At 43.7% G+C, this 27,521-nt stretch overlaps 2 protein-coding genes, 1 long non-coding RNA gene and 1 pseudogene across 6 annotated transcripts; 3 read left to right on the top strand and 1 right to left on the bottom strand.

Moving 5' to 3' along the window:
* Window positions 1-237: 237 nt before the first annotated feature.
* LOC306937224 (scavenger receptor cysteine-rich type 1 protein M130-like) lies at window positions 238-8,491 on the top strand (the record flags this gene model as incomplete). The annotated part of the gene is made up of 9 exons (XM_079520889.1): window positions 238-355; window positions 467-760; window positions 1,241-1,546; window positions 2,244-2,555; window positions 3,643-3,675; window positions 6,189-6,494; window positions 6,586-6,882; window positions 7,516-7,821; window positions 7,912-8,491. The coding sequence occupies 9 exons, from the start codon at window positions 238-240 to the stop codon at window positions 8,217-8,219; spliced, it is 2,280 nt and encodes a 759-aa protein (XP_079377015.1). The 3' UTR covers window positions 8,220-8,491.
* Window positions 8,492-13,689: 5,198 nt separating this feature from the next.
* Window positions 13,690-18,424, top strand: LOC306937733 (CD5 antigen-like). 3 transcript variants are annotated; one of them, XR_013791645.1, is made up of 7 exons: window positions 13,690-13,816; window positions 13,912-14,223; window positions 16,102-16,134; window positions 16,249-16,557; window positions 16,974-17,279; window positions 17,396-17,692; window positions 17,971-18,424. XR_013791645.1 is itself a non-coding variant. In XM_079521650.1 (5 exons), the coding sequence occupies exons 1-5, from the start codon at window positions 13,702-13,704 to the stop codon at window positions 18,053-18,055; spliced, it is 561 nt and encodes a 186-aa protein (XP_079377776.1). In that variant the 5' UTR covers window positions 13,690-13,701; the 3' UTR covers window positions 18,056-18,424. The 3 variants fall into 3 exon arrangements, 1 of the variants encoding a protein (XP_079377776.1); XR_013791644.1 differs by lacking the exon at window positions 16,249-16,557; XM_079521650.1 differs by lacking the exons at window positions 16,974-17,279; window positions 17,396-17,692 and having other exon boundaries at window positions 16,249-16,264.
* Window positions 18,425-22,452: 4,028 nt separating this feature from the next.
* LOC306937734 (large ribosomal subunit protein uL3-like) lies at window positions 22,453-27,319 on the top strand (annotated as a pseudogene). Its single transcript, XR_013792559.1, has 9 exons — window positions 22,453-22,860; window positions 23,438-23,630; window positions 24,284-24,465; window positions 24,670-24,854; window positions 25,234-25,392; window positions 25,482-25,579; window positions 25,659-25,754; window positions 26,185-26,304; window positions 27,179-27,319. The product of XR_013792559.1 is annotated as a large ribosomal subunit protein uL3-like (transcript).
* LOC306937738 lies at window positions 23,441-24,009 on the bottom strand. The gene is made up of 2 exons (XR_013791647.1): window positions 23,862-24,009; window positions 23,441-23,642 (listed from the first exon to the last, which is right to left on the bottom strand). It is a non-coding gene; the product is annotated as an uncharacterized lncRNA (long non-coding RNA).
* Window positions 27,320-27,521: the final 202 nt, after the last annotated feature.

Below are 27,521 nucleotides of genomic sequence, written 5' to 3'. Positions count from 1 at the left end.
GTGGAGTGCGTAAATATGCCTTACTTATACCCTCTCTCTCTCTCTCTAGAGTCTGTAAGGTTGGTGAATGGGTCTAGTTCATGTTCAGGCAGAGTGGAGGTGAAGTCTAATCATTCGTGGGTCTCAGTGTGTGAAGGTGACTTTGACCAGCAGGATGCAGAGGTAATCTGTAGGGAGTTTGGCTGTGAGGCTCCTTCAGTCCTCCAGGGGGCGCTCTATGGAGAAGTGAAGGCTCCAATGTCAACCAAAGAGTTCCAGTGTGAAGGCAGTGAGTCTGCTCTCCAGGACTGTAGGACATCAGACTCAACTAGAAACACCTGCTCACCTGACAAGACTGTTGGACTCACCTGCACAGGTAAAAAAAGAAAAAAAAGAAGAAGAAAACTATACTTCAGGTTTGGATTGTTATTTTACAGTCAATGTAAACTTTCTTTTTTGTACTGCTTATTCTCTTGTCTCTGTACAGAGCCTGTTGTCAGGTTGGTGGGAGGAACCAGTCACTGTGCTGGTAGAGTGGAGACAAAACATGGGGTAGAGTGGCGACCTGTGGGTATGAGCTGGTGGAACTTGAAATCAGCATCTGTAGTGTGTAGAGAGCTGGACTGTGGCTCTGCTGTTTCAATAGAAACAAGTTCTGGTTCAAGTCAAGCTATATGGATGATACGTCCTTCCTGTGTTGGTTCTGAATCTTCACTGACGGAGTGTGGAACAAAGAGGTCTGATTCATCTATAGAAAGAGTACTGGAGGTGATCTGTTCAGGTAACAAACAATGACTATAACAAGGACAGTAATGTTTTTTCATCTCTTATATGTACACTTTACAATTTGAACATTTAGCAAGCACTCTTAATCCAGAGCGATTTACAAAAGTTAAACACTCGGTAATACAACAAATTCATAGAAATGGTCATCTAGGATCGCAGGTAAAACTAGCCGCAATTTGCAACACTAGATTTTTGGTTGAATTTGGAGTTGCAATACCATATATTGACAGCCCATTGATCCAAACAGAAATTTCTGTTCTGCTTGTATTAAACAATGTTAAACATTGCAGCTGTATGGAAAGCATGAATTATCCTTTTTCAATCTGCAAAGCGTTTGTGTCATACAAATCCACCGTAGACATGTTATGAGCTACCTTCTGCTAAGAAACTCTGGGTCGTCATATTTTAGTAGTGTTGGAAGTTGGAAGCACTAGATTGTTTCCATAATGCTCTCTCTCTCTCTCTCTCTCTTTAGAGTCTCTAAGGTTGGTGGATGGGTCTAGTTCATGTTCAGGCAGAGTGGAGGTGAAGTCTAATCAGTCGTGGGTCTCAGTGTGTGAAGGTGACTTTGACCAGGAGGATGCAGAGGTGGTCTGTAGGCAGCTTGGCTGTGGGGCTCCTTCAGTCCTCCAGGGGGCGCTCTATGGAGAAGTACATTCCGCAATGTCGACCAAAGAGTTCCAGTGTGAAGGCAGTGAGTCTGCTCTGCGGGACTGTAGAAGCTCCAACTCAACTAGAAACACCTGCTCACCTGACAAGACTGTTGCACTCACCTGCTCAGGTAAAATACAACCTATGTACAATTTAGGTTTGGATTATTATTTTACCATCAATGTAATCAGGGACGGATTAACCCCATAAGGGTTTGTGTGCGTGCAACGTTTTCATTATTATTATTTTTTTATCATCTCTTTTCACTAAATTGAACCCAATCAACAGCCAATGAAGGTCCTCAGGAGCCCTTTTCAGGGCCTCAAACCCAGTACAGCGCAGTCCAGTTTCCCTGAAGGGCCCCTGAGAGCCAAGGGCCACGGTCCCAACGGCCCAATGGCTAATTTGGCCCTGCTAACGCAATATTTCAGTCGGGACAACTCAAGAATGGATGGAATAAATGTATTGAATATATATGAGCATTATGGTTTGGGACTCCGAATCCCCCGTACCTAAACAGCAGATCCAAAACGACAGGTGGAAGCTGGGGTGGAGGAGGGTTTTAGCATACGGCAGCGCAGCAGAATCAGCAGCAGCAAGCAGGAGGAGGAGTGCAAACCCTTCCAGTTTAAATAGCTGGTATGACGATGGAGTGAGTGTGTGATTGGCTGAGTGAACCATGTGAGTGAGAACGTGATGCTGAGGCGGCCCAATAACGGCCGGCAGCAACTGCACTGAGGTCTCCTGACTGAACTTGCTCTGTGCATGTCTGTGACAGGCGAGATGCTCATAACTTTTTGTACTGTTTTTCTCTTGTCTGTGTGCAGAGCCTGAAGACATCAGGTTGGTAGGAGGAAGCAGTAAGTGTTCTGGTACACTGAAGATGAAACACCAGGGAGAGTGGAGACTAGTGTATAATTATTATGGCTGGAAACTGGAGTCAGCAATTGTAGTGTGTAGACAGCTGAACTGTGGCTCTGCTGTTTCAACACAAATTATTTCTGGTCAGCGACACAATGCTGAACCTGATTGGAGGTTGATATCGAACTGTGATGGATCTGAATCTTCACTGAGGGAGTGTGGAACGGCGTTGTCTGGGTCTGATACTACTCGCTACAGACTGGAAGTGATATGTTCAGGTAACAAACCCCCATTTGATGTAGTTGCATTGTTAACACTTTCCCGCTCATTCATGAGTTACATGAGTTAATTGATTGGAGAACAGCTTCCCTCCTGATAATAAAAGTTACACAAGATACGTTTTCATTGTTTAATTTGCGTTTTTAATACGTTTTAAGCCTTCGCAAAAACTTCTGTCGCACTGGCATGCAAAGGGTTCTTGAAGCCCAATGCATTCCAATGGCGCCGGTGGCGCACAGCGGGCGCGTTTCCTCCTCCGCTCTGTTGTTGTTGATCGCCACTTTATTATTTTTCAACACTACGACAAAGGATCACACCATTTAAAAGCGGATTTTCATGAAAAGGAGCGATGATGTCGGCGCGGTGGTTCTTCAAATGTTAGTGAATTCTAGACAGTCAACGAGGCATTGTGATGTATTCATTCCGCAGTCAAACTGTTAATGTTGATTACCAATTTGTAACAGATCATCTTTACGCTAATCCTCCACTGCATAAATTTGTATTGTATTCTGATACAATCAGATACTGTACAAAGGTTACTCATTCCCAAACAGTGAATGTCAAATAAATAAGTGGAGAAACAAAATATTATCTCCTCGTATTTCAAAAAACTGCTAGAGGATCCATGTACCCAAATGTACAACGGGTAGATTCATTGGTACTCCTGAGGAGGACGGAGTGTGTCTAGTGTGTGATTTGAAAGAAATTGAAAATTAAATTCAGTTTTTGTTTTATGAAGAATTAAGACATGTATTATTTTGTAAAATGACAACCATCTGTGTTAACTGTTGCTGGTTAGAGGACTACGAAAAACTGGAATTTTGTTTTAGGAAAGGTATTTTTGCTTTAGCAGACTTTTTATGCAAAGCATGGGAAAAAAGGCAGAATGTTTTGTTTGTGTAAAAAAGAAAAAGAAAAACTGTTTCTTGTACACAATGCAATATTGAAGCAATGATTTGTATGGTGTGTCCTATAAGTCCATGTGGGCTGGGCGCCTTGGGTGCATGACACAAAAATAAAGAATCTATCTATCTATACGTACTCTGTTAGAATTAAACTAATTTATTTCATCTTCTTTCTCTTCAGCTCTCCATGTTCAACCAACACGCCACAGAACAGGTGAACACATCTTACTCAAACAACTAAACATCAGATTGTACTAGTAGCCTTAAAAAGGGCAAGACCACTTTGGTAGAGGTTTGGGTTGGGTGTTCTTTCCCTGTTTTAACCAAAGTACTTAAAGGGGCATTCCACTCATTTTCAACATTTTACTATGTCATTAATATACCTTAGAGCTGTTGTGTGGAAATAATAAAAAAAAGTCCCCCCATGCTGTGTTTCCTAGAACTGGAGGTCTGAAAAAAATCATTAACATGGTGAAACACATCTTGATGATGTCATCAAGATGTGTTTCACCATGTTAATGATTTCTTTCATACTTTTCATACTAGGAAACACAGCATGGGGGGACCTTTTTATTATTTCCACACAACAGCTCTAAGGTATATTAATGACATGGTAAAATGTTGAAAATGAGTGGAATGCCCCTTTAATGATGTGAACCTAGCTAGTTCAGGCAGACAGCTTGTGAGCGCGCCTACCTGATCAGGTGACTAGTCTCATGCACTCTTTACCTGATCAGAGTGGCTATTTAAACTTCTCTGCCTACCTGCTCATTCCTGGCTTCTCTCCTGCTGTGCGGACGTGCGTCGCTGCTGCTGCTGCTGTCTCCCTGCATCGCTTGCTGCTAAAGTGCTGCTCATGAAGTTTTTGCAAATCCCACCACCTCCCCAGCATCCACCTGTAGTCTTATTCATTCCCTGTAATTCTATTTGGCTTATAACTTAAAGGACCTATAACATAAAATTCAACTTTTTCAATTTATTTTATGTTTTTGGGGCTCCCATATGTGTTTTCTATCCCCACAAATAGCCAATTTTGAACAATCAGGCTTTCATATCATATGGGTGCTTTTAATGGAAATTGCTCTCGGGAACAGCTCAACTGATTTTGTCCTCATCGTGATGTCATCAATGTCACCCTACTTTGTATAATTCCTCCTCTTCTTCAGTCTTCAGTTCCATATTTGCATTTCCACTTTCTTTACAATGTCTGCCATTGTTGATTTTCCAAGCTGGCATGGAATGGAAACAAGCCTGGTTTTATCTAGCATCAGTATTATAATGACTCAAATATTACAATTTAATATTTGAGTGGACATTGTGGTATTGCAGCTAAAACTGCTTTCAAAGTCCAGAAAGAAATGACAAGGACTGGTTATATCAGAGTGGTGATTGAGGCTCAAGCCTCAAACCATTAGAAATACGTTTGAGGGACATAGACAATATGATATTAAATATTAAAAACAGTTTTAAAATGCATGCTATTTCTAAATGTTTATGCTATGGGGAATGAATAGGGACAGAGCCCTGACGCAAATCTATGCTTCATATAGCTATGCTCAATTATGCTCAATATATTCTAAATTCATTCTAAGAGTTGTCTGACTGAATTATGTTTATTTTTGCTTTTATTTATGCTCTCTTGAACATAATTGAGCATAGATATATGAAACATAGGGGTTCGATCCCCGGCCGAGTCATACCAAAGACTGTAAAAATGGGACCCAATGCCTCCCTGCTTGGCACTCAGCATCAATGGTTTGGATTGGGGGGGTCAAATGGGGGGTCAAATTAACTAATCAAATGATTCCCGAGCGCGGTACGGCTGCAGCTCACCACTCCTTGGCTGTGGCTCACCGCTCCAAGAGATGGGTCAAATGCGGAGAACAAATTTCACTGCAGTAACGTGTGTGACAAATCGTTCGACTTTATTTTATGTTCTCTTTACAGAGTCTGGTGATCTCAGGTTGTTGGGAGGAAGCAGAAAGTGTACTGGTACATTGGAGTTGAAACACGCGGCCGAATGGTATCCAATAAATCCTAGCGACTGGGAGCAGAAGTTATCAACTGTAGCGTGTAGACAGCTGGGCTGTGGTACTGCTGTTTCAACTAAAATGATTTCTGGTTCGATTAATGCACCCGCATGGTGGCTTATGGTGAAGCACTGTACTGGATCTGAATCGTTACTGAGGGAGTGTGGAAGTTTGGTTTACCTTTTTGCTGAAAACACCCTGGAGTTGACCTGTTCAGGTAACAAACAATGACCGTGATCTTCTGTATGTTATTAATGATAAAATAAAATACGATCATTTGTCAGCATTGTCTGTAGTCCCTTCCATGCCAAGGCTGCTGCCGTATGTTTTATTCTGAAGACCCGTCTTTTTATAAGTCATCCAAAGTGTTAGACAGTGGCTATCCGTGATCTCTCTCTGATTTTTCTTTTTTTAAGTCATAAAAGTCATCTTTGGCAGGAAATGAGTTTGTGTGGATGGTGTAAATATGACTATCTATGTCTGTATCTAGAAAGTTTATCACCTACCTGAAAATGTTTATTAAAGAGCTGGAAAGACAGGGAGGCCCCTGTTACTGAACAAACACTCTATAGCAATGATTACTATCAGAATATAGTGATTTAACCTTTTTACAAGAATCGTTTTGTTTTATCCCAAAAATATCACTTACACTGACTTAAAATTGTATCCCTCTCTCTCTCTCTGTCTCTCTCTTCAGGGTCTGTAAAATTGGTGCATGGGTCTAATTCGTGTTCAGGCAGAGTGGAGGTGATGTCTAATCAGTCGTGGGTCTCAGTGTGTGAAGGTGACTTTGACCAGCAGGATGCAGAGGTGGTCTGCAGGCAGCTTAACTGTGGGGTTCCTTCAGTCCTCCAGGGGGCGCTATATGGAGAAGGGAAGGCTCCAATGTCGACCAAAGAGTTCCAGTGTGAAGGCAGTGAGTCTGTTCTCCAGGACTGTAGAACCTCAGACTCAACTAGAAGCACCTGCTCACCTGACAAGTCTGTTGGACTCACCTGCTCAGGTAAAAGACAAACTGTGCTTGGATTATTATTTTACATTCAACCTAAGCTTTCTTAGCTGCTTATGCTTATGCTCTTGTCTCTGTACTACAGACCCTGATGTCAGGTTGGTGGGAGGAACCAGTCACTGTGCTGGCACAGTGGAGATGAAAAATAATGGAGAGTGGAGACCAATTGATTTGAACTATTGGAACCTGAGGTTCGCATCTGTACTGTGTAGGGAGCTGGACTGTGGCTCTGCTGTTTCAACAAAAAAGAGTACTAGTTCAATGCAAGCTGTATGGTGGCTGACATCTACCTGTGTTGGATCTGAATCTTCACTGAGGGAGTGTGAGGGATCATATAGGCCATCTGAAGTGAAAGGAGGCAGAGTAAAGGTGATCTGTTCAGGTAACCAACACAGAGTAAAGGTGATCTGTTCAGGTAACAAACAAGGAGGCAGAGTAAAGGTGATCTGTTCAGGTAACCAACAATTACCTCAACAATGACGGTAATAACATGACAACATGGCACTATAACATGACACTGTGAACAGGGTTGCATGACTTACTCGCCTAGTGGGCGTGTGTGTGCACAGTTACTCGCCTAGTGGGCGTGTGTGTGCACAGTTTCACGTTGATTGGGACGGTGCCGGAGGCTGGCTGTCCACAGATGGACCGACACACACGGGAGGACAGGGAGATATAGCTTAAAAGGAATGCTGGCTGATTAACATTTACAACATACAATATCTTCTTCACTTTAAAAAGCATTTCATATTTTAATCCCAAGGGGGGGCCATTTTAAAGATCTTGACGTAGGTATGACGTCATATGGCCACTTCAGTATAGTCCATCTCTATGGAATGTATCAAGCATATTAGTCGTGCATATGAAGAGTTGAATTCATGACGTTCCCACGTAGTAATTTTACCCCGTTCATGGGCAACATTTTATAGCAAGAATCGTTTTGTTTTATCCCAAAAATATCACTTACACTGACTTAAAATTGTATCCCTCTCTCTCTCTCTGTCTCTCTCTCCAGAGTCTGTAAGGTTGGTGAATGGGTCTAGTTTGTGTTCAGGCAGAGTGGAGGTGAAGTCTACTCAGTCGTGGGTCTCAGTGTGTGAAGACGACTTTGACCAGCAGGATGCAGAGGTGGTCTGTAGGCAGCTTGACTGTGGGGCTCATTCAGTCCTCCAGGGGGCGCTCTATGGAGAAGGGAAGGCTCCAATGTCGACCAAAGAGTTCCAGTGTGAAGGCAATGAGACTGCTCTCCAGGACTGTAGAACCTCAGACTCCACTAGAAACACCTGCTCACCTAACAAGACTGTTGGACTCACCTGCTCAGGTAAAATACGAACTATATTTTAGGTTTGGAATATTATTTTAAAATAAAAGTAAGACTTATTTAACTGCATATTCAATTTTCTCTGTACAGCTACTGATGTCAGGTTGGTGGGGGGAACCAGTCGCTGTAATGGTATATTCGAGCTGCTTCACCAGGGAAAGTGGAGAACAGTGGATGATTATCAGTGGAACCAGCGGACAGCAGGCACAGTGTGTAGACATCTGAACTGTGGCTCTCTTGTTTCATCAAAAGAAATAAATTCTGGAGATCTTCAACCTGTATGGTTGATCAGATCGTCTTGTGATTCGTCTGATGCTTCGCTGAGGGAGTGTATATTAAAGTGGGATAGTACATCTATCTCCAGAATAGAGGTGATCTGTTCAGGTGACAAACAATGACTTGAACAATGAAGTCTCTGTGATAGAAAGTATAAAAAGTGCTTGGCCCAACTGGCCCAAAATCTATGGGATGATTTTGGGCCCTATCTGCCCTATCTGTGGGCTGATAACTTTAGGATCTGGTGATTATTCGCTGTTAGAAACATTGAGGGTGGCATGACGTGCTCACAATCTCCGGCACCTAATCATTTACAAATGATTGTCTCAATGTGCATCATGTGTTTGCTGTATCATTCTTTTTTTTCTCCTTCATATATTTTGAAGTAACAGGTACACAGTCTGTAACATAAACCAAATGTACTCTTAACAAAATACATAAATAAATAAACTAATATAAAGTTAAATGACGATTTGCTAAATGCTTACACTTGATGCCGTGTGTGTGTGTGTGTGTGTGTGTGTGTGTGTGTGTGTGTGTGTGTGTGTGTGTGTGTGTGTGTGTGTGTGTGTGTTGATCGATCTTTCTGCAGGGAGCCTTGTCGTGTCAACAGGGCCTGTAGATGATAAGTCACCAAAGAACACCTTTTATGACCCAAAATGAAAAGATTGTTTCTCAACGTATTGAGAAGAGTTAAACAATTATAATCAGTTAATGTTAAAAACAAAGAACATACCTATACAAGCCATGAATCATGCTAGCGGGACATTTTCATATACTGTATTTCTTTACATACAGTAAAAACAGGACCCAACATACAGTCAGTGTTCTTCCACATCAAGCATGTTTGACTGCATCCTGGGAGGTGAAACTATGGCTCTAAAAGCCCATGATCAAGGTGAACAGCAGAGCCAAATTATTGTCCAGAGAAGTTCAGTTTCTGGATACAGTTGGTCTTTGTAGTATGTTGTTTTGACTATATGCCCCCATGGAGGCCTAACCAAAGTCCTAAAAGAGAAGTGGCTGGCAGGTTTATCAGAACAGTCTGGTCAGGGTTGCTTTGGGGCTAGCCATGTTGGTAAACAAGCTTTCCATTTGTACTGGCTCCCTCTGGAAGCTTGTTTGTATAGTTACAGCTATACAAACATAACATCTGTAACAAGTGTCACGGTAAAGTTGTTAACATTGGAAGAGTCCGACAGAAATGCAGATGACACAAAAGTCAAAGTCCTGTTTTATTTAAACACACGTGTGGTGGGAGCAGACATGGAAAACAGGCTGAGGCAGGCCCGCAGATAACAGTGCAGGTGAGAATTTGAATTGAGGCACAGAAGACGAGAGCAAATAAAAGTCACGAGCACAAAACAAAGCTAGGTTTTAAAAAATCGCTAGTTAAGCCCTGTTCATATATAGACAGTGTGGCGCAAAAGATTAACTTAACATTTAATGTAATATCTATGCAAATTAGTGTTTGCAGATTTTCCTCAGAGTCTGGACAGCAAAAGCGTATATAGCGTCAAATCTCCCAAATCCTGAGCTTTCAAGAATGCCAGCTTGAAGCTAGTGCACTAGCATGCCATTCAGCCAATCTGTTTTTATTATTCCTAGAGTGGACTCACCTGTGCCTAGTTGGTCAACGAGCCTCCATCAGACTATTTAAGACTGCCTGTGACTGCTCTCTGTTAACCTCGCCCACCAGGCTTTCCACCACCTCGGAGGAAAGCATGGTCTCTGTTTCATTTCGGTATATGATCCGCTCGGGAGCGGATGATATCGTTACGTCAGTATTGTTTGGTAGTCGACAGGCAGGAACAACAAACACAAACTTCCTTTTCCCTCAAACCGGAAGAATAACAATAAAAGCTCTCGTAGCCTGCAGCTTTTATTGAGAAAAATCGGTTTGAGGGAAAAGGAAGTTCGGGTTTGTTGTTCCTGCCTGTCGACTACAAAACAATACTACAACATGACGTAACGATATCATCCGCTCCCGCCCGGATCATATACCGAAATGAAATGGTGCCCAGGCTAGCTCTCTGTGCTGGATCATTGTAGTGTCATGTTGCTTGTTTCCGGGTCCCTGTGCATTTTCAGTTTCGCCCTCCCTGTGTGGTGCACTTCTGTTGTGATTTATGGAATGAATCACAACAGACGGAATGATCCAGCCATGGATCCAGAGAGAGCCTCAGTCTGAGACAGCTTCTCCCCACCCCGTGTCCTTGAGTTCCCCCTGGGTCCAGCGACGACCAGACGTTGCCAATCAACCAGCTTGTTGGGGTTATGGCTTTACTGGTTCGTCGTTGGATCCCAGGTTAGGGTTAGTCCCAGGATTTATTGGGGACCCAAAGAAAGCAGAGAGAGACAGAAGGAAACAACAGCAACACAGGAAAAGTAATTAAGGAATTTATGCCATTACATAAGGGAGGATGTCACTACATTTCTTTTGCTCCCTATCCGATTCCGATTTGATTTTGAGTATCTGTCAATACTGATTGTTCCCGATCCGATATTAAAATATTTTATGTAACATGTGTGCCATATCACAATAATACAATATCCAAAATCACAGGCAATATCCAGTCTAATATCATGAAATGGATCTAATATTAATACTAGGGATGTCCGGATCATGTTTTTTTTCTCCCCATTTGAAAATGACGTCATTGGCCCCCGATTTCCGATCACGTGATCAGATTGGGACAACCCTACAAGGGAGTCATTAGCACACCTGGGCACAAAGGTGGAAATGCTCCCAATGACAGTCTCTGGAAGGTGGGTGAAGGGAAGGGGCGCAGCTAGGGGAACACGAGGGGGAAAGTCAGGGAGACGACCTCCAGGCATGGCGAGAGACAGCGAGCTCCATCCTCGACTGACGACGACTTCCGCGACGTCATCAATATCGTCGCGTGGCGAGACGTTCGCCGCGACTCGCGGGACTTTCGCTGCGACCTGCGGCTATCGTCGCGCCGAGCCGCGACTCGCGGGACATTTGCCGCGACCCGCGGCTATCGTTGCGCCGAGCCGCGACTCGCGTTACGTTCGCCGCGACCCGCGGACTGTGCGCAATGGGGAAAGGGTGGCTTTTGGTGGTTTTACATGCCGGGGAGAGTCTTTCTAATACTAGCAGAGAAACCTATTCTGGAAGCTGACTTACTGGCCTAGAGGACTCTGCCGCGGACTTCCAAACTATTGGAATTTGGTCACCTGTTTTTAACCGGGCCGGTTACTATAATAATAATAATAATAATAAAAAAAAACAGTGTTGGCAGCGGGGCGCAAACAGGTGACCAAATTCCAAGGCGGCGTAACAGACCACTAGGCTAACGAGGCAGCTGATATAATGGGGTTCTATTTTAATATTAGAAGGTGAAGTTCCACGGCCGTGGGACTTTTATAAACGGTGTCGGTAGCGGGACGCAAACACGTGAACCAATGAACAAAGGATTGGAAGGCGGCGTAACAGACCACTAGGCTAACAAGGCAGCTGATAGAATGGGGTTCTATGTTAGTATTAGAAGGTGAAGGCGGCCGAGGCCGTTCTCCTCGACGAACCTCCTGTGCGCAATGACGCACGGAGTACGGCGCGGCGGAGTACTATTTCGGTGACCTATTAAGTTAAAAGTCACGACGATGGCTTCTTTCGTCGCGACTGCAAATGAGCGACGAACCTCCCGTGCGCGTGACGAAAGCTCATTACCGTCGACGAATTTAACAAATGCCGTGGCTACCGTCGCGGTCGCACTTAGAGCTCGCCCCTCCTGGGCATGGCACAGGACAACATGTCTTTCTTTTTGAGAAGCATGTAAACAAGTAAAAGATTTAAATACATATATTTACTTGTTTTTCAAACTCATTTTTATCCCACGATTTTGTAACCCATTTTTCACCCCTGTGTCAATTATCTAATGTGATCCTGGGCTCTACACACCTTCCGCCAACCTGGGGAGAACGGACTTGAACTCATGCTTCCTTCATGCATGAGTGTCCATGTCACTCCTTTACACCTGACAAGGGGGGGGGGGGGGGGGGTTTCCCTGGTTGGACATAGAGTGTGGAATTAAGGAACACATTATTCCATCAGGCGCCCCGGCTGGCCAGGGGGAGGCAGTTTAGAGACCAGGATTACTGAATGTTTTTTGTAAGGGTTCCTACCCTAGGGTACACGGGGAGAACATGCAAACTCCACACAGCAAGGTCCTTTCGCCAACCCCGCCTCGGGTATGGGCACTGATGCCGCGGAGGAGAGGACATGCCGCAAGCGCCCACAGCGCCCCGAGTGGGAATCGAACCCAGGACCTTCTAGCTGTGAGGCGACAGCACTACTGATTGTGCCACCTTCCTACCTACAGGACTGCCTGTCTATAGATTTGACCCAAACTGTCCCCTCACCTAAACTAACCTCAAATATGTCAAAGTCCTTCATTATATTGAGCTCTTCTTATCAAAGTCAACAGTCAGTCTGAACTGTTGCGTGTGTGTGTGTGTGTGTGTGTGTGTGTGTGTGTGTGTGTGTGTGTGTGTGTGTGTGTGTGTGTGTGTGTGTGTGAGAGACAGTGGGTGTCTGGCATATCTGTGGAGCTTCAGCAGACACAGGAGCAGACGGAGGGTGAAGGTATATCTGTGGAGCTTCAGCAGACACAGGAGCAGACGGAGGGTGAAGGTATATCTGTGGAGCTTCAGCAGACACAGGAGCAGACAGGGGGTGAAGGTATCTGTGGAGCTTCAGCAGTCACAGGAGCAGACAGGGGGTGAAGGTGTCTTCAGGCAGCAGGATGAAGATGGTAACGTGGCTGAGTGTGACCTCTCTCCTCCTTTCCTCCCTAACCATGGAGCTGCACTGTAAGTAGATGTAATCCTTCACCTCCTGATACCATGGTGAGATTGGACCATCTCACACTGATCACATGTGTTTAGAACTTTAGAGTGTAGAGAACGATAAACGCTCGCACACTGTCTGAGGGCTCCATATTGCTCCAAATGCGACAGATGCTTTATTGTGCCACAAAATACTGTGACATTTTGAGCTCAAAGCTCTTCTTGTACAGTTTTATTTTTATTTTTTTGTTGTGGTGCATTAACACTAGCATGACGGGACAGAAGTAGCATGTGCTTAAATTCATATTTAGAAAATGTTTCCAAAAATGTCTGATATGATGATCTGGTCCATAGCTCTAATGCCGTTAGAGCCGTTGCATTTAGAGCCATGTTTTTGGTCTTGCTTAAATGTAAATTGCTCTGGATTGCCTAAATTGTAAATTGTGTTAGAAGTTAATTTCACTATTCCCATGTATTTTCTTTTTTAACTTTTGTTAAATGACAACATAATTGTATCTAAATTATTCTCTCTCTCTCTCTCTCTCTCTCTCTCTCTCTCTCTCTCTCTCTCTCTCTCTCTCTCTCTCTCTCTCTCTCTCTCCAGAGTCTGTAAGGTTGGTGAATGGGTCTAGTTCATGTTCAGGCAGAGTGGAGGTGAAGTCTACACAGTCGTGGGTCTCAGTGTGTGAAGGAGACTTTGACCAGAAGGATGCAGAGGTGGTCTGTAGGGAGCTTGGCTGTGGTGCTCCTTCAGTCCTCCAGGGGGCGATCTATGGGGAAGTGAAGGCTCCAATGTCAACCAAAGAGTTCCAGTGTGAAGGCAGTGAGTCTGCTCTCCTGGACTGTAGAACCTCAGACTCAACTAGAAACACCTGCTCACCTAAGACTGTTGGACTCACCTGCTCAGGTAAAAAAAAAAAACACACTTTAGGTTCGGTTTATTATGTTAGAATCAACATCATATTACTTATTTTGTGCTGTTTTTCTCGTGTCTGTGTGCAGAGCCTGAAGACATCAGGTTGGTGGGAGGAACAAGTAACTGTAATGGTACACTGGAGATGAAACACCAGGGAGAGTGGAGCCCAGTGGATGATCATTATCGGTGGAAACTGGAGTCTGCAATTGCAGTGTGTAGACAGCTGAACTGTGGCTCTGCTGTTTCAACACAAAGGAGTTCTGATGAGCGTATTGAGTGGACACCTGCACGGAAGTTGGTATCGAACTGTGATGGATCTGAATCTTCACTGAGGGAGTGTGGAACATTGTTGTCTGATATGTCTGATACTAACCACAAACTGGAAGTGGTCTGTTCAGGTAACAAACACTTCACCAATGACAGTAATCTTCTAGGCTACTCCTATCTATCACAAGTATTGATGGTATGGTATTAAGTTTTACTGTGCGGTACGGTACCTTACAAAATACCAGTGTACACTGTATGGCCCTCATTTATCAACCGTGCGTACGCCAAAATATGGGTGTATTTACCATTTGCGCCAACGTTTGATTTTGAACTTGAGCCAAGACAATAACCACGTCTGGTCGGGAGCTGTCGTACGCTTTGTCCTCACCTGTTTTTCTGTCGTAGAACAGCGGAGCAGCATTGTTTGACCAGCTGAGAGGCTGTCACAGGCATCGAAACATATGTATTCACTCCTAAAATGTTTATATAAAACTGTATAGGTATGTATATGGGCTAAATGTAAAAAAGTAAAAAAAAGTTAAGGAATACATCAACGATGTGTCTTTGTGTCATATGAAATTAGTAGGAGCTTTCCAACTTTACAAGCAAGCAATTAAAATCGCGCATTTAAAAACAATGTTGCAAGTTAGATGCGTAAGCCATTTAAACAGTGTTTTGCATGATGAGCGCATACATGCGAGGATTTGGGCTGTCTGTGCTGAAATATTTCCATGACGGGACGTTGGAGAGTGCAGCGCTGCAGCTGCGGAGAGTGAGAGTCCCAACTTGGGTAGCCTACTGTAGCCTAATCTACAGCAGGCCGATGTCTTTCTGGAGTTACAGTAGCCTATGTGCAATCTCCTCCTCGTTTAATAAACCCGACGCGTCGCTCGAATGCCAAATGTGCCATGCCGGCGTGCCAGCGCAAAATTGGGGACCGCTGACCGCATCGGAGTTAGGTATAGGCTAAACCACCCAGCCAGGCTGCCAGCCCACCAGTGCCAGTGTGCCACATGAGGCTGGTTTAGGCTGCACATTTATATAATTGTCAGTTGATAGCCCAGCCACTGCACCGACTACTACTGCGACTAGCGAGGTAGGCTAATCTAAATAGATTGTCATAAACGTGCATGGTCGCGGTGTCATGAACAGTGATAGAGACAGACAGGACAGGAGAGGAGGAAAACAGCAGCGTGTGTGTGCGCCGCCTATTTGTTATTTAATTCATTGTTCACATGCAGGTTCAGATTTTCGTTCACTAATATATTGTTGTAGGCTATATTAAATGAATAAATACTTTAATAATTTAATATAGGCTACAACTAACAACACACGGCAGGCGCGTAGCGCGGATCAAATGATTGACTGGGCAAATTAGCATGGGGGGGGGGGTAGCCCCGGCCGATAGTGAAGTGTGAAGTGTGAACGGTTTGGGGAACCATTTTAAAACAAAGGCGGCTTGCATGCTGTGGTTTACTAACCAGAAAGTTGCATGCACAATTTATTTAAGATAGGCTACAACAAACCAGTTGGACTTGCAAGTTGCGTGTGCGTGCGTGCGTCTGTGTGTGTATGAGAGGGGGGTGACTTTTTTATTGACTTTTTTCGTCATGTAACTATGGTTTCCAAGGTCGTACTGCAGTTGTTCATGTCGCAAAAACGAGGGCGAGGCTTGATTTCATAGGGCGTGCCAGATAGATTTCAGCCGTCACATTTATAAACGTCCGAACGAAATTAAGGAAGAAACAGCTGTCTGCGATCACTTTGTAAATGCCGACCCGACGTGGGTGTACTACGAATCCTACACTCGAATTTGGGGCAGATTTTACACTCAATTGATAAATGAGGGCCTAAATGTTACGGTATTTCTGCACCTTCTTTTACTTGATGTTCTTTCTTCTTTCTTTCTTTCTTTCTTTCTTTCTTTCTTTCTTTCTATCCTCTGTAGAGAAGATATCCATGTACTCGGTTACACTGAAACTAATTAATTTAATCTTTTGTCTCTTCAGCTCTCCATGTTCAACCAACACGCCACACAACAGGTGAACAAACACACCTCAAACAACTAAACATCAGATTGTAGCCTTAAACGGTTTTTATCAAAGTACATAGATATTACTTTTCTTGTTGCTGTCTATTTTATTGTCTCTGTACAGAGGTTGATGATCTCAGGTTGGTGGGAGGAAGCAGAAAGTGTACTGGTACATTGGAGGTGAAATACGAGGACGAGTGGTATCCAGTAAATCCTAGTCTCTGGGAGCAGAAGTTATCAACTGTAGCGTGTAGACAGCTGGGCTGTGGTACTCCTGTTTCAACTAAAATGATTCATGGATCTGATTATGAACCTGCATGGTGGCTCATAATAGAGAATAATAGGGAATGTTCTGGATCTGAATCGTTACTGAGGCAGTGTGGAAGTTTGACTTATAATACTGCTGACAACACACTGGAGTTGACCTGTTCAGGTAACAACAAATGACAGTGATTGTCTGTATGTTCTTAATGAGTGTGTCGAAATATGATAATTTGTGCTGATTTTTAAACAAATGTACTGCCAGCATTGATTCAGTCTGTAGTCCGTTCCCTGACACGGCTGCAGCCGGATGTTTTATTCTGAAGACCCCAAAAATGAACCGGAAGCTAAATCGGGTAAAGCCGAGCCGATCGCTACCTAGCGATGGGGACACTGATATACGTTGGCTATCAGCGATCGCTTTCTGAATTGATAAAAACCCCAACAAGTGGTAAAAGTCGTCCTCGGCAGCGAGAGACACTGGGAAAAAAGTTGTCATTGGCAGGCAATGAGTTTGTGTGTGGATAGTGTAAATATGTCAATTCTGTATAGATTAAATTGGATCCCGCCCTCTCTATCTCTCTTCAGGGTCTGTCAAATTGGTGCGTGGGCCTAATTTGTGTTCAGGCAGAGTGGAGGTGAAGTCTAATCAGTCATGGATCCCAGTGTGTGAAGGTGATTTTGACCAGCAGGATGCAGAGGTGGTCTGTCGGCAGCTTGACTGTGGGGTTCCTTCAGTCCTCCAGGGGGCGCTCTATGGAGAAGGGTGGGCTCCAAGGTCGACCAAAGAGTTTCAGTGTGAAGGCAGTGAATCTGATCTCCAGGACTGTAAATCCTCAGACTCAACTAGAAACACCTGCTCACCTGACAAGACCGTTGGACTCACCTGCTCAGGTAAAAGACAAACTGTGATTGGATTATTTTACATTCATCCAATTTAAAATTTATTTTATTTTATTTTATTTTGTATGCTACTGCTTATGCTCTTGTATTTTGTCTCTGTACTACAGACCCTGAAGTCAGGTTGGTGGGAGGAACCAGTCACTGTGCTGGCACAGTGGAGATGAAAAATAATGGAGATTGGAGACCAATTGATTTGAACTATTGGAACATGAGGTTCGCAACTGTACTGTGTAGGGAGCTGGACTGTGGCTCTCCTGTTTCAACAAAAAAGTTTACTCGTTCAAAGCAAGCTGTATAGTGGCTGGAATCTTCCTGTGGTGGATCTGAATCTTCACTGAGGGAGTGTAAGGGATCATATAGGCCAAATGAAGTACAAGAAGGCAGAGTAGAGGTGATCTGTTCAGGTAACCAACAATGACCTCAACAATGACAGTAATCTATACCAGGGTACCTGAACCTTTTTGGCTGGGGATCTCCTGGAAATGCCTAGAATTTAGGTTAGGCTTAGGGGTTGAAAACCTTATGCTTCCTAAATAACTATCTTGTCTGTCTGTCTGTCTGTCTGTCTGTCTGTCTGTCTGTCTGTCTGTCTGTCTGTCTGTCTGTCTGTCTGTCTGTCTGTCTGTCTGTCTGTCTGTCTCTCTCTCTCTCTCTCTCTCTCTCTCTCTCTCTCTCTCTCCAGAGTCTGTAAGGTTGGTGAATGGGTCCAGTTTGTGTTCAGGCAGAGTGGAGGTGAAGTCTACTCAGTCGTGGGTCTCAGTGTGTGAAGACGACTTTGACCAGCAGGATGCAGAGGTGGTCTGTAGGCAGCTTGACTGTTGGCCTCCTTCAGTCCTCCAGGGGGCGCTCTATGGAGAAGGGAAGGCTCCAATGTCGACTAAAGAGTTCCAGTGCGAAGGCAATGAGACTGCTCTCCAGGACTGTAGAACCTCAGACTCAACTAGAAACACCTGCTCACCTGACAAGACAGTTGGACTCACCTGCTCTAGTACTCTGCCATGGACATTACAGTGGACATTACAGTATATCTTCAGCTTGTGGTCCATATAAGCTTTTCCTCTTCATTGCTCATTGTCCTTTATAATATGACCACTGACCTACAGTATGATATGAGGCATTCCAACTGTCAGATTTGAGGAAGCCAATGGTTGACTCATTATATTCTAAAGCTATAAGTATATCTGAAAATGTGATGTTCCTCCTCTTCCGAAAGCTTTGGAAAATAAATAATTTGATTGAACCACAGCTATGTTTTCTTTGTGTATGTGTACAGATCAGCGGTACATTTCTTGCAAACTAAGCCATGTATCTCCCACTAATGTTTTTCTTTTTTTCCCCCACATAATGTCTTACTTTTTTTGAAAATTAAATGAAGGGTAAGTGATTTTCTGGTTAAAATAACTGTTAAAAAGCTCTATTGTGATAGTACTCTGTGCTATAAAGCTCTATTGTGATAGTACTCTGTGCTATAAAGTGTTTGGTCAGTAAAAGGAGTCTCCATGTCTCTCCAGCTCTTTATTAATCAATTGCTTAAGGAAACACATAAAAACACTGCAGTGTAACAAAAAATGGAAAATGAAAAATGGGTTACAAAATCGTGGATATATACAAAAAAAACAACACTGCAGTGTAGCCTAGAATATTCTGTCTGTCTGTCTGTCTGTCTGTCTGTCTGTCTGTCTGTCTGTCTGCGTGCCGTAAACATGGAGTGCTGTCACTGTGTGGGGAGTAGGGACTTTGTCTGTCTGCGCTGAGCTGCCTCTATGCCCAAAGGAACAGTGCGTGCGGAGAGAGAGAGAGAGAGGTCCGACACATGCACGTTATGAGTATAATTTTAACACCATAGATTTCACTGTGTAGGGTAGGCTATACTAGTTTATGAATTGAACACATTGATAAGGTCCCTGCTGCGTTTCCAATTGCTGCGGTTATACAGCACAGTGTGAAGGCAAACCGCAGCAAATTAAATATGCAAGAATCCCAACTTCTCCGCCCATTCGCATCGAGTCTACCGAAGTATTAGGTGGGAATGTGACCTTAGACATACATTCAGTGTGCTTCCACTTAAAGTGTGGAGGTGAAACTATGGCATTAAAAGCCCATGAGCAAGGTGAATAGAATACTACAAATTAAAAAAATACAAATAATAATCAGCATGAATAGAAGCCATGAATCATCTTAAGCAGGGTTAGCAGGTTAAATGCCCATGATCAAGGTGAACAGCTGGACCAAATTATTGTCTAGCGAAGTTAACAGTTTCTGGATACAGTTAATTGGTCTTTGTGGTATGTTGTTTTGACTATACTGTATGCTCTGCCAAAGTCCTAAAAGAGAAGTGTCTGGCAGGTTTATCAGAACAGTCTGGTCAGGGTTGCTTTGGGGCTAGCCATGTTGGTAAACAAGCTTTCCATTTGTACTGGCTCCCTCTGGAAGATAGGTCAGTACAATTACAGCTATACAAACACAACATCTGTCACTGTTTGTTAAAAGTCCAATAGTGTCGCAGTCCCGCCCCCTTTCATGACGACGCCAGACCCAGGAAATAATTCCCAATGCATTTTTCCCATAGACATTTCAAAACGTATTTATTTAAAGACCTTATAGGCCTAAGCGTCGTACAAAGCCAACTCGAGTTGTGACAAATCATGACAACAAACACAATATTTTGGACCAAACAAATAATTACAAAGAAGAAAAACAACAAAAAAGTGTTGTAACCTGCCGTTTTCTTCTTTTTAATTATTTGTTCGGCCCGAAAAATTGTGTTTGTTGTCATGATTTGTCACAACTCGAGTTGGCTTTGTACGAGGCTTAAAATGTCTTTAAATAAATACGTTTTGAAATGTCTATGAGGAAAATGAACGGGGAATAATTTCCTGGGCCCTGGTAGGGGGCGGGACTGCGACGCTCTATAGAAATGCAGACAAAACAAAGTCCTGTTTTATTTTAAAGGGGACAGGAGGTGGTGGAGACATGGAAAACAGGCCTAGGCCTGACTCACACGTGCACAACAGATTGATGTATGCTTGTTGTATGAGACTTGTTTACTGATGCAAGCTCTCAATTCATTTCCAATGGGAGTCACATGGTTTGACACAACATTTTTGTTGTATGAAACACAGCCGAAAGCCATACAAATTTATTTTGTGTCAAACCATGTGACTCCCATTGGAAGTCACATGGTTTGACACAACATTTGTGTTGTACGGCTTTCGGCTGTGTTTCGACTGCCCCCCACCCCCTCATACAACACAAATATTGTGTCAAACCATGTGACTCCCATTGGAAATGCATTGTGAGCTTGCATCAGTCAATAAGTCTCATGCATCAGGTATACATCAATCTGTTGTGAAGGTGAGTCAGGCCTGACTCACACATGCACAACAGGGGGGCAGTCAAAACACAGTACGCACGCCACGCACACGCATGTACAACTACATACAGTACACACACACACACACACACACACACACACACACACACACACACACACACACACACACACACACACACTCACACTCTTAATGGGACATGCTCATTCTTGGTGTGTTAGTATGATATGTAATTGCATAAATGGACAAAAAATAAATAAAAATGACTGCAACTGCATGAAAAATCAGACAAGCAAGCAGGTCTTCATTCCCCAGCCTCAGTAAGGCCTCAGACACTGCATGGTGGTACAGTATGTGCATTTCCATTGAATTGGGCATTGAATTACCCTACAATAATATTATATTGCAATACAATTCAATAGAGTCAATAGGTGTATTGTTTATCATTTCATGTTTTTGTTTATATTGTACGTCAGTGTAATGACAGTGAAAAGCCAAGACAAGAAAAGGAAATTCCAGTTATAGGCAATGTGATGAATGAGAACTAAATATGTCATGAGGTGAAGTGTATAGCCTGATTTATTCACTGTGTCGCACACTGAAAATATCAGGTCTGCTAGCTCACAACGTGTCGCAGATGAGCATATTACTTTGCTTGTACAGCAAGACAATCCTGTTATACCATAAAATAGTTTGTGTTGAATCTTGTATGTCATGTGTTCTCATTGGAAGAAAGCGCTTTGCAATGGTTCATTCATTCATACATTGGGAGGTGAAGCGGCGAACAGTTGACGCCAGCGTCCTCACTTCCCACATGCAGACACCAATGGTGGCAAGCTCACACCAAACAAATCATTGGAGGCAATGTAGGGTTCAGTGTCTTGCCCAAGGACACTTCGACATGTGAACATGAGGAGCCGGGATTCGAACCGCCAACCCAGGGATCATTGGACGACCTGCTCTACCTCCTGAGCCACAGAAAAATAAATCTTGTTTGGGATAACCTTTTACGATGTAATGTCTGGTTATTTGTTCTCAGGGGCTGTTGGAGATCAATAATAGGGGGTTGAAAACTTTAATGAATGTCTTGGGTGCTTTATTATTGGTTCAATAATATGTGTAGATATTATGAAACATAAATCATCAGAACATGTTACCTTCAAAGTTCAAATACACGTGCCCTGTGTTTTCCATGAATGTATGTGGTAGGCTATTGGTTTTCTCCTAGTTTTCTGAATGGAATGGAATGGATTTCTTCTTCTTTTTTTTTTTACTGTACAGAATGTGAATGTCACACCAGGTATTTCTGAAATAACCTTTCAAATGTGTTACGTGATGTGATTATAATAGACTCCATTTGTGTCCTCAAATCAGGGTGCCCCTAACTGCGGAGGGGCAATCTGTTATCAGGCTTTGAGAATGTAGCCTATTGTAATATCCATAATCCATACATGGGATACGTTTTCCGTACTGCCTTCTAACTGCTCTTAACGTCTCTCTTGTCCATAACTATGCATTGTTTTTTTATTGTATTGTTTCACTGATGTATTGTATTGCACTGTATCGTATTGTTTTTCTTTGACCTGTGAAGCACTTTGGTTGATGAGAGTCGGTTTTAAATGTGCTATACAAATAAAATTGATTTGATTTGATTTGATAATACATTTTCAAAAAAAGAAAACTGTCTACAACAATATTTAAAATGTAAAATACATTGGATAATTGGTTGCACCTCCTTAGGGTACTCTGATTTGAGGACTCCAAATGGAACTCACCTGTGTGAGTCCCTATATAAGTGAGGTTCACGCTTCTTGATGTTGTCGATCCCTGAAGAAGACCTCTTTTGTTAGGTAGAAACCTAACATGGGTTTTTAATCATTTGTTTAATTAATAATACATTACTCTGCTGCATTGTGAGACCTATTCTTTCATTTGTATGCTTTTGCACCGTGGTCAGCACCTCTGCACTATTTGAGTGTGCCCTTCGAACTTGTTTTCTAACTACAGTAACATCTTTCTTTGAAATGAGATGTAAAACAACAGCCTCAGTCTCTGAATATAGCCTTTAATTCGAACAAACAGACAGTGACATCTAACAGCTATAAAGTGATGTACTCAATGGGTGGTTCTTGAACAAGGTCCGTCAGTCACGTCACTCACGCCGGATCCCGCAATGTTTGCGTCTATATGCACTCTCCTCCCCTCTTCCGCTCTCTTTCATTTGGATTGGAGACAAAATGGTGAGCATGTCTTAGATTAAGGATAGCCATCTACTTGTTATCTAAACCATCCTCTGTATTCATGCTTCTTACCATTTTAAAGTATCCGTGCTTAGGAGCTAAACACGCCTGTGTAGATATTGATGCCACGAACATTTGAAGTTGCATATATTTTCCTATTAATGCATGTCTAGCCCTACTCTGGTCTAGCCATATCGGCTATTCAGAGGTGGCTGCTGGGAGTAGGCCACTACTTGTCGGTTTAATTCGTTGACCGTTATCTACAGCTAGTCACAAGAGATGTAACATCGTTTGAAAATCAACATTTGGTGCTATCAAAATCGCGGCCCAGTAGGCTTGCTAATGCTAACGTCAGGTTGAATGACGTCTCTAGTCTCTACACGAGGCTGCACTGCGGATATTTGACAGTGCAGTAGTGACAACAATAACTGTTTTTAACTGTTGACTGAATGGTAGCTGTTGACTAATGTCATAATGGATGTGTGGGGCATTGGATTGTTAAAGGCACCGCCATGTGTGCTCCCCACCCGACCCACAAGCCTTGTTGCTAACCACTGGTCTTGTCCACTCTCCACAGTCCCACCGTAAGTTCTCAACTCCACGACACGGATCCTTGGGCTTCCTGCCCCGGAAGAGGTGCAAGCGTCACCATGGCAAGGTCAAGAGCTTCCCCAAGGATGATGCCAGCAAGCCCGTCCACCTGACCGCCTTCCTTGGCTACAATGCTGGCATGATCCACATTGTCCGTGAGGTCGACAGACCTGGCTCAAGTGAGTGCAGGACTTTAAACGTGATGCAGTAAATGTGATGAGGTAGCTGAAGTAAAATTTTCTATAACATGGTAGTCTGTCTGTGATGAGGCTTCTCGACGGGCGGACTGAATGGGTTTATAGCCCTTGCTGAATGTCGAGTACTGAGTTCAGTCTATCTTAATGGTTGAAATGAGGGTGAATTTCAGAACAAACTGATAGTGTATATGACTCAAGACTAATGTGTTTTACGGAGGTGGTTGAGGCTGTGACCATAGTGGAGACTCCTCCCATGATGATGGTTGGTGTTGTGGGCTATGTTCAGACTCCCTGTGGCCTGCGATCCTTCAAGACCATCTTCGCTGAGCACATCAGTAACGAGTGCAAGCGTCGCTTCTATAAGAACCCCCCCCCCCCCCCCCCAAATACATATATAAAGTAATACCTGAAGCAAATGTTAAGTATATTAACATTACGGTGGCCCCTCGCTGCAGCTCCGCTCAGGTGCCTCGTGCCCTGATGAGCTCCGGGCTCCTCTGGCCTTCTTAGAAACCGAGCCATGAGCCAAAACCTCCCGGTTTAAAAGCTGTGGCTGCCCTTCTCCTCCTCCCAAGGAGGAAAGGGTGAACAGCTGTGCATTGTGTTCTTCCTCTGGCCCACTGTGGTGTATGAAGGACCTGTGCCGACCTGTGCTTCTCTCTGCAGTCGCGCTGCATGCTCATACAAGTCCAAGAAGAAGGCCTTCACCAAGTATTGCAAAAAGTGGCAGGACGACAACGGCAAGAAGCAGCTGGAGAAGGACTTTGCATCCATGAAGAAGTACTGCCAGGTCATCCGTGTCCTAGCCCACACTCAGGTTTGTGTATTGAAGCTTTACCTTAAGGCCTAATGTCCCCCTTGTGTGTATGTGATGAGACAATGGAAACTGCGTCAGGCATGGCGCCCGAACCGCATGAGGACACTTTCTACTGCCTTCCTTCTGACACCACACGTATTTGCATTTACAGAGAGCGGTGACATTTTTATGCAACATGTATTGACTGTGTTTTGATCAATGCAGATGCGCCTACTGCCCCATAGGCAGAAGAAGTCTCACCTCATGGAGGTGCAGCTCAACGGAGGCTCCATCGCTGACAAGGTTGATTGGGCTCGTGAGAAGCTGGAACAGGCCGTGCCGATCAACAGTCTTCACACAGGACGAGATGATTGATGTCATTGGAGTCACAAAGGGTCACGGATACAAGGGTATGACATGATTATCCTCAAGCGTAATCTTTGTTTAACAAGGTGGTTGGCAGCACTCGTGCCTCCCTAGGGCTGCATCTCACATTTTCTTTGACAATATAAGAATCATGATCTCTTATTGCATTCTCGATGGCCATTTACTTAAACATGATGCAGTAAATGGGAGTGTGAATACCTGAGAGGTAGCTGAAATTATGCCTTCTATAACATGGTAGTCTGTCTGTGATGAGGCTTCTCGACGGGCGGACTGAATGGGTTTATAGCCCTTGCTGAATGTCGAGTACTGAGTGCAGTCTATCTTAGCATTTGAGGATGCATGTATGACTCAAGGTTCTACGTTTGTGAAGACTTAACGTTTCCTTTTACCTCTGCTGTGTAGGTGTTACCAGCCTTTGGCACACGAAGAAGCTTCCTCGCAAGACTCATCGTGGTCTGCGCAAGGTTGCCTGTATTGGTGCCTGGCATCCTGCTCGTGTGGTCTTCTCTGTGGCCCGTGCTGGTCAGAAGGGCTACCACCACCGCACAAATCAACAAGAAGGTGGGTAATGCCATTCGTCATAGTGTTTTAATTCTAAATTGCACTTGACGTATGAGAGTTGTAAGGCGTTAACCACCTCTTCTTTGTAGATCTACAAGATCGGCCAAGGCTACCACACCAAGGATGGAAAGGTTGTGAAGAACAATGCCTCTAGTATGATCTGTCCAATAAGAGCATCAACCCCATGGCGAGTGTACATTTGTGTCTGCAAGTATGTAGCATTCCTGTTTTGACTTTTATAATGTATGTAATGTTTTTTTTCTCAGGGAGGCTTTGTCCATTATGGAGAGGTGACCAACGACTTCATCATGCTGAAGGGCTGTGTGATCGGGACCAAAAAGAGGGTGCTCACTCTGCGCAAGGTGAGATCAGATGCAAGCACATTTTAACTTGGACATCTGGCTAGCCACCTAACATGCACTGAAATGTGCCAGCAGTCCATCCATGTAAAATTGTTTCATAAAATCATGGCATAGCCAGTACTGTTCTATTATTTATAGACATCTAGTATCATATTTCAGATACATTCAACCCCTGCACTGTACGTAACCTGGTTCACACCCCATTATGAACTTGGGTTCCATTCCAGTGCCAGATTGAACTCCAGTGAGGCAGGGGAGCAGTTCCCTTTAGTGCTAGCTCCCTGTTCACTCTCTGGGAACAAACTCTTGGTGCAGAAACCCAGAGGATCTAAGTTAACTATGCTTTGGCTTGAACTACTTCTGCTGGGTAAATGCATTAAAAAAAAAAAAGTTGTATCTCCTCCCCCCCCCCCCCCCCCCCCCCCTTCAGTCTCTGCTGGTGCAGACGAGCCGTCGTGCCCTGGAGAAGATCGACCTAAAGTTCACCGATACCACTTCCAAATTTGGACATGGTCGCTTCCAAACTGCAGAGGAGAAGAAGGCGTTTATGGTAAGGGACATTTCTCATTGCACCACAGCAGCTTTCGAGACCTCTGACTCGTTTCCACCGCATAGTACCAGCTCAACTTCATATTTTTGGGGGCGTTTCTGTTGTGGAGAGTGCCTCGTGCGTATTGCCTCGGGCTCAGAGGTTCCATTGGTGAGCTAAGGTGACGCTAAAAGGTCTGCACACTACTTTTCGTCACTGGCTTCAACTGTCTGCTTAACTGCATGATTATTGAATGTGAATATTGATTTTCCTCCACAAGAATTGAGATCATGATTCTCGTCTTTACCATAAATATTTAAAAATAAAATGGACACCCAAATAGTACTGCACGGTTCTTCACAAAATGAAATTGCATAAGTGTCTGGATCTTTTTTTTCCTCTTGATTGTGCAGCACTACAGGTGTGTTTATAAATGCCATGGCCTATCCATGTTATGGGAAACATTTTCGTTGACTAGATATAGGTGTAATGGAAATGGTTTCCATAAAAGTTGTTCTTTAGCAACTCCTACACAGAGGGTTGGATGTCGCTATGACTACCACGTTGAGGGGGGGGGGGGGGGGGTAGTATTATGCAGTGAGTATTTGGGCCTATACCATGCAGTGGAAAGCCACTGCTAGTGCCTGTACAAATGTAACTTTATCCTGGGTATTATCTAGTATATTTCTGATATACATGGGCAACCCCTGCACTGTACGTAACCTGGTTCACATCCCATTATGAACTTTGGTTCCATTCCAGTGCCAGATTGAACTCCAGTGAGGCAGGGGAGCAGTGCCCTTTTGTGCTAGCTCCCTGTTCACTCTCTGGGAACAAACTCTTGACCGACGAATATTATGTCTGTGTGGACTGACTGTGACTTTTCTTTCTACAGGGACCACTCAAGAAGGACCGCTTGGTCAAGGAAGAGACTGCTTGAAGCCCCTGTCCTTTTGTGCTGGTTTTATCTAATCATGCAGTACAACTCTATTAAAAAAAAAAAAAAAAACTTACAAAGACTGTTTTGATTATTTTGTCAAATCAATTTGATGAGTTGTGTACAATCAATTTACCAGTAGATGGGTGGTCAGGAATATGACATCTTGTGGCTGACTCAAACCATGTGATTGTAGATGGAAATGGTAGTTTGGTCAATATAGAGCAAGTAGAGGGTGTAAATCCACAGGTTCGTCTACTTTTTATTTGCATTGTAATCTCCATGGGGGGATTTTAGATCG

Source organism: Electrona antarctica (genome assembly GCF_951216825.1).
Source record: "Electrona antarctica genome assembly, chromosome: 14".
In the NCBI taxonomy this organism is placed as follows: Eukaryota; Metazoa; Chordata; class Actinopteri; order Myctophiformes; family Myctophidae; genus Electrona; species Electrona antarctica.
This window is presented reverse-complemented; position numbering and strand designations above follow the sequence as displayed.

Bases quoted from the DNA above. Each gene is read 5' to 3' on its own strand.
- LOC306937733 (XM_079521650.1), top strand. From the start codon at position 13,702: ATGTCAACCAAAGAGTTCCAGTGTGAAGGCAGTGAGTCTGCTCTCCTG. The intron at 13,817-13,911 runs GTAAAAAAAAAA...GTCTGTGTGCAG, and splicing joins TGTTGGACTCACCTGCTCAG to AGCCTGAAGACATCAGGTTG. The intron at 14,224-16,101 runs GTAACAAACACT...TTGTCTCTTCAG, and splicing joins ACTGGAAGTGGTCTGTTCAG to CTCTCCATGTTCAACCAACA.